This window comes from Carica papaya, chromosome 5 (assembly GCF_054855325.1).
Source record: "Carica papaya isolate Zhongbai chromosome 5, ASM5485532v1, whole genome shotgun sequence".
In the NCBI taxonomy this organism is placed as follows: Eukaryota; Viridiplantae; Streptophyta; class Magnoliopsida; order Brassicales; family Caricaceae; genus Carica; species Carica papaya.
In genome coordinates, this window is record NC_142313.1 from 43176231 (window position 1) to 43182633 (window position 6403).

The window sequence follows — 6403 nt, forward strand, 5'->3', positions numbered from 1 at the left end:
ACTACATTAGCACTCCGAAAGCTTGTGAGAAGAGTAATGATCAGACAAAAGGGTGTAATCTTGGGAGCTTTGGATCAATGAGGAAGGAGAAAGAGTGGAGGAGGACATTGGCGTGCAAGCTTTTCGAGGAACGACATAATGTCGATATCGGAGGAAGTGAAGGTATGGATTTGCTTTGGGAGACATACGACCAGACAGATTCAAGTAAAGTTAATCTATCAAAAAGCGGCACCAAGAAAGAGAAGAGTAGCAGCAGGAGGAGCAGGAGCAGGAGCAGAAAGGAGTACAACAACGGCGGTGTTGCGGAAGATGATTTAAGTGAGGAAGAAGGTGATGAAGAGGAGAGTGATGATGGGCAGCTGTGCTGTTTACAGGCTTTTAAGTTCTCAGCGGGGAAGATGAATCTGGGAATGGGAAGACTGAATCTCGTTAAGATCTCAAAGACTTTCAGGGGAATTGGATGGTTACACCATGTGAACAGGAATGGGAAGAAAGGTTACCACTGAATCAAATCATGATTAATCCTGGTTAATCTTCTTTTTCTTTTTTGTTTTTTCAATGTTTAATGGGCATAAAACAGATTCTCTCTATATATATATATGATATGTGTATTTACTCTTTTTTTGTAGTTTTCTTTTTCATATTCACTCTTTTTTATGGTTGCCCGGTTGAAAACTAAATATATGTAAATATGTGTGTGTGCATGTATAATAATGTGGGTGAATTTTGTGTACAAAGAGATAATTCACTCTCACAGTTGAACTTTCTTTTTAGGTCACAAATAAAACTCTTTTTAACAAGATAACAAGATAATCCCAAAATTACAAGTAATATATTTTAAATAATTTTATTTAAATTTTCAAATCTAAAATATTTTAAATTATTAGCATTTGATCATTCAAACAAAAATTAAGTGACTGTCAAAAAGAACACAATGAAGTGAAATTACGATCCTTTCCATTATATCATGCAATCATTTGTTTTGAAAAACAACAAAATGGAAGTTATAACTTTACCAGCCATGCTACCATGTCTTAAATCAATTTTACCATTTGATTGATAGCGTTGAATGGCTATTTTATGTCAAACTCAGATTTCCTTTAACTAAGTACCGTTCAATAAAAAGGTACGAGGACTTTGTATAAAAATTGTTTTCTCAATACACGCCCTAAATACCAACAGTTACTAAAATTTCGTTTGAAAATTATATAATATCTTAAGAAAGCAATATTCCATTTTCTACAGTTTTACACGCCCGGTAAGGGTGAACCAAAATTATGTAGCAGACAAGTACTGGAACCAGTCATTTCCGCTAAAAAAAAACCAAATGTGTAATTCATTCTTACAAGAACAATAACATGGGCCAGAGGGGGTGCTAAAATATAAAATCAAGAAAATATGAGGACTAATAACTCGCCATACATATGGCAGTAGTATATACTGTGAAAACTAAAAATTACCATCCCCCCCAAAACCACCAAAGCCAGCCACTCTACCAAAAACAAAATGGTGAAAACACCAATAGAAAATTCCCCTACGGAAGCTGTAGGTACCTCATCCTCAATAACATTCAAGACTTTCCGTCTCAATGCCTCCAACCAATCATGTGATAAAAATCCCTACACTACAAACACCAAAAATTTACCTTAATCCTCCTAACCATTCTCAGATGCACATTTTTTCCTTCAAGCTGGAGCAGAAACACGCGGTGCCACAGATCTAGCTGCCGCATTAACAGTCATCCCACCAGCACGGTTCATACGTCCACCATTGTCCGCCCTTTGATATCCATCACCTCCACGGTTAACAAATCCTCCTCTATTACTGCCTCTGTTATTATAGTCATTTCTATTACCAAAATCACCTCGATTATAACCTCTGCCACCGCCATAGTTTCCACGCCCTCTTGCTCCTTCATTTCTATATCCAGTCCCTACCCCAGATGAAGGTCGTCCTCTAGTATTCCCTGCAAACAAGAAACATTCACTTTCAAATAAATAATGACTTGTATTTGTAAATATGGAACCACATTAAACACGAAATAGTGAGAGGACGCCCATCTGCACCAAACCTGCAAAATATATTAATCCCCGTCTCTGTACAACCCCAAGTAAAAAATTCCAGGAAATTTTAGGCAACAGTAAAAGAGAATTTCTTTGGAGTTTTCTTTTTGTCCGCAACTACCGAATCAAATGTTACACGCTCCTTCACTTCTGTTCTTTGTTATGTAGCAATGTTCCTCTAATTTCTTAGAAGAGTAGGGGATGGCGGACATGTGGATGACGTTGACTAAACACATGTGTCATGATACTAGTTGTCGTTCTGAAAAGAATAATAAATTGAAAATTAACTAAAAGACAACTTGCCTCTGGATGTAGAACGCTTCTCCTCAACGACAGCTCTGCGTCCACCAATCATAATAGGTGAAGCCTGAAATGCCCACACAAACATCAATAACAAGAAAGATATTTTCTCCCACAAAAAAAAAAAAACAAGAAAGATTAAACATGCATAAAAACTATTCACAGATTAAAGGACATCGAAACAAAGTGTCTAATGCTAGACTGTGATAGAGACTTAATTTGCCCTTTTGCATCCTCTACTTTACCAGTTAGATACTGGAATTAAATGCAAATCTGAATATATATTACGTACCACATCATTTTGACTATATATCACTCCATTTAGAATATAATTGTCCTTTTTTAAATTGGCAAATAATTGTTGAAAAGAAAATTATATTCTAAATGGAGCCAATAAAGAGTGATAAAGCATCACAAAAAACAGGGAAGCAAAATCAAAGTGATAACCCCTCATAAAAGGGGATGAAATGTTAATTTTCCTACAAGTCCATAGCAGATGGAACTTGCAAGAAAAGTATCAATCAGTCTTCAAGCATTCTGGAAAATCAAAAACAAAGATATGGGCACGAACAACTAGCAGCAAACTTATATTAGCAAAACTCCATGACAAGACTATGAGAGAACCCCAGATGTACATATGAAACCAGAAACAGTGTGGAACAACGATTTCCAAACCATCCTTGAAGCTGAAACTCAACAAGGTATTACATGCACCTGTCTACCAAATAGTTGCTGCTGAGCATATATATACATGCAGAAAGTACTTAAAACAAGGTTCATCTAGAATGTACGGCAGCAACATTTTACTCAATTTGCTTTCAAAATATTAGTTAATTACAACAAAAAAAAAAGACTTCCCAACATATTGCTGAATGATCACTACATTCCATGTCTCATGTCGGAACTGGGATGGTCCTAAAGTAATTTATATCATTTCCCTTAATCCTGAAAGGCAAGGGGCACAAAAATTCTTTTTTCTTGCATAGTTCCGCTTCATTTTCAGCTGTGATGCGTAGGAGAGATCATAGCATTAGGTCACAACTACACGCAAAAAGCTGTGCGAACCACGAGTATAAAATTTTACAAGTGACTACACTATGCTTAACCAAAGCCTCAATAATTAGGCCATGCAACTTCCAAGTGCAGAAGGCAGAAAACCAATTTGACAATGATCAAGTAAGCTTTGATTCACTTGACCCAAATTACCAGCAGAAGACAACAAACTCTAGGACAGTAAGCTTTTTGGTATTTACCTCTATGGCACTTTGCACTGCACTTGCCACCTCAAATTCCACAAATCCAAAACAAAATCCCTGCCATCCAGCACATGGATAATAAAATATTAGTGGCAGAGAGACTTATAGAAAAAGGTAGGAATTGGAAAGTTCAACATCTACCTTCTGGCTCCTGACTTGAATTCCACCATTCCTAATAGGACCAAACTTTCTGAATTCATTCTCAAGCATGGCAGGAGTGGCATTTTGAGGCAGACCTTTGACGTAAATAGATGGGCCCTCAGCTGTGCACAAGAAGTACACATGATAAACTAATCATATGTCAAAACTACAAACATATACAATAATTCAAGAAAAGAATGATCGCACACCTTCACCATCTTGGTTGTTTCCATTCTCAATGGCAGCAACTGTGCTTGAAACTGGGATCTCCAACACAGAAACTGGGGGTGAAGCAACAGCAGTTTGCTGCTCTTGGCTCTTGGCTACAGACTTAGGAGGGAAAGAAGCAGTTGACAAAGGTGCAGCATTCTCCTTCATAACCTTCAACTAAGCAGAAAATTTAAGTAAATCAACAACATGAAATCCAAAGACTACAGAAATATATTAAAGATAAATTATTCAAGTGCACATCTACCCTGAACGAAACATCCAATAGCTAAAGCAAATAACATGAATAAATTTGCAGAAAAAATGCTAATTGCAGGATGGAAGCTTACAATGGAGGCATATGATTTCTTAGGCACTTCTTCAACCTTAGAGCTAGATTCAACAACCATTGGTGAATCATTAGGAACTTCATCAACAACCTCGGGTACTGGAACTTCCTCTTCTATGATTGAGCCATCTCCATTTTCTGATGGATTATATCTGTCCTCTCCATTGACATCCTCTGAAAAGTCAGCTTGTTGCTCAGAAATGTGATTCTCTTGCACTGGAGATGGATCTGAGGTACATTAAAATGCATTATCAATTACTGGGTGCCAAACTACAAGACAAATTAATGCAATTTTTATTTCCGCTTACCCTGTTCAGGAGTAACAGGAGTTTCAACATTATCAGCAGGACACTCATTTTCATTTGGGTCTTTGGTACCATCAACATATCTGAACATGTCATTCAAGACAAAGTAGCCTTTGTCTTGAGGAGCAAGGAAAAAGCTCTGAGTAAATTTCCGAGTAACACTGTCTTTTCCAGTCAAATACCCAGTCACCAGAACAAGAACTCCTCCATTGTAAGATTCTTGAGCATCCACAGTTGTTATCTCTGCATTGAATTCTCCATAATCAAGTGACAGAATTTTCTCATTGATAGCCTGCTCCAGAAAAGCCAATCAATTATTAAAAAGCTATGGCATACTTCCAATTCTAATACTCCTTAACTGCATATATCAAACAGTGTAAGGAGAAGCAATAATGGAACCAGTTATATGAAACCAATTAAAAGGAAATATACGAAAATTAGTTTCCATGCACAATGTCATTTCATTAGCATTCATTTAGTTGCTGTATACTATAATGTTTTACTCCAATGTTTCATTTTGACTTGATTACTTGAGTAATGAGTATACAGTCAAGTTATCCATACTGTCAATCATCCTGCAAATTTTTTAGCCAGGTTTGCAAGTTGGGAAGAGGACTGAAGGAGAGAGAGGGGAAGAGAGAGAGAGAGAGAGAGAGAGCTCACTTGCATGGTCGTTGTGATACCCATGGCCCCATTTTCTTCAGGACGACCAAGCTTACTGATATCTTGGTAAAATCTGTGTACGAGCTCGGGCGATTGATGCAGGATAAGGTAGTACTGATGAACAAAAGCATTTCCAACCTAAATTCGCCAGAAATACAATAAAAAACAACAAAGTTATCAGATACATCAACACCAATCTGCAAGCTATATCACATCCACAACTGACGACGTACAATATCAGGCGAGCAAGTTGCCACCGGGACTGTCTGTGCTGCTGATGCCATTACTGAGAAATCGCTGCAGATCAATGAAAACGCAAATGTAACACTAATCTCGTCTGAGAAGTAGATGCACAAAATAGCCAAGACATTTTCCGCTAAATCAAAAAGATATTAATTTCAGAAAACACTAAAAAAGAGGAAGAGAATCCGATTAAAGTACTTGTCTGATAATGAAAAAGAAAAGAAAAGAAAATTAAAGCTTAAAACCACAATTTCCAGGAGCTTCTGCTTTCCAATAAGCTAACCACAACCAAGTAGCAGCTAAAAATATCGCGATCGAGCATGAACAGTTAGAGTAAGCAAGAAAAAGCAAAGCGAAACAAACAGAGACCGAAATCCAGGATCCATCAGGCATAGACGGAAAAAAAGTAGTTGACAGAGATGAGCAAATAAATAAAACAGCACGTTCAAACCTGGACTATAATTTCCGAAATCAAATTGTATCTTCAAAACTAGAAGACACTACTTACGTTCGAGAAAAAATACTCCTATTTCTCCTATTTCCTACAAAATTTTCCATTCAAACAAACAAAAAAGTAAAATATCTAGAATTCAAGAAACACTGATCTGAGTAGTAGAGTGAAGCAACAGTAGATTCACAGAAGAGGAAAGACTGAAGGAGCTTGCCTGATAAAACCTAGATTCGGATCGCAGCGACTTAGATTGAGAGTTGTTATAAGATTGTGATTTGTGTTTTTCTCTCACCTCCCTTTTGCTCGGTTTGGCGCTTTCTAGGGTTTTTCTGGATCTTGAAGAGGTGCGAGAATGAGGGAGGAGAGAGAAGGAGAGAAAGAGGGTTTTGGGGAGGGGGAGGCCTTATATTTGACAGGGGAGCGAG

The 6403-nt window shown here is 37.4% G+C and overlaps 2 protein-coding genes across 3 annotated transcripts in view; one reads left to right on the top strand and one right to left on the bottom strand.

The window, feature by feature from the left end:
• LOC110816993 (acidic leucine-rich nuclear phosphoprotein 32 family B protein) overlaps positions 1-628 on the top strand; it is a 1662-nt gene extending 1034 nt beyond the window's left edge. Inside the window, exon 1 of the mRNA XM_022045379.2 lies at positions 1-628. This exon is cut by the window's left edge and continues 1034 nt beyond it. Within this exon, the coding sequence (XP_021901071.2) occupies positions 1-506 (506 nt within the window). The 3' untranslated portion in view covers positions 507-628.
• Positions 629-1291: 663 nt separating this feature from the next.
• On the bottom strand, positions 1292-6403 carry LOC110816963 (Nuclear transport factor 2 (NTF2) family protein with RNA binding (RRM-RBD-RNP motifs) domain-containing protein). 2 transcript variants are annotated; one of them, XM_022045349.2, is made up of 10 exons: positions 6193-6403; positions 5518-5581; positions 5285-5422; positions 4625-4913; positions 4318-4544; positions 3970-4141; positions 3761-3882; positions 3617-3676; positions 2367-2430; positions 1292-1966 (listed from the first exon to the last, which is right to left on the bottom strand). In XM_022045349.2, the coding sequence occupies exons 2-10, from the start codon at positions 5566-5568 to the stop codon at positions 1686-1688; spliced, it is 1404 nt and encodes a 467-aa protein (XP_021901041.1). In that variant the 5' UTR covers positions 5569-5581; positions 6193-6403; the 3' UTR covers positions 1292-1685. The 2 variants fall into 2 exon arrangements, with proteins under 2 accessions (XP_021901041.1, XP_021901040.1); XM_022045348.2 differs by having other exon boundaries at positions 3970-4147; positions 6193-6402.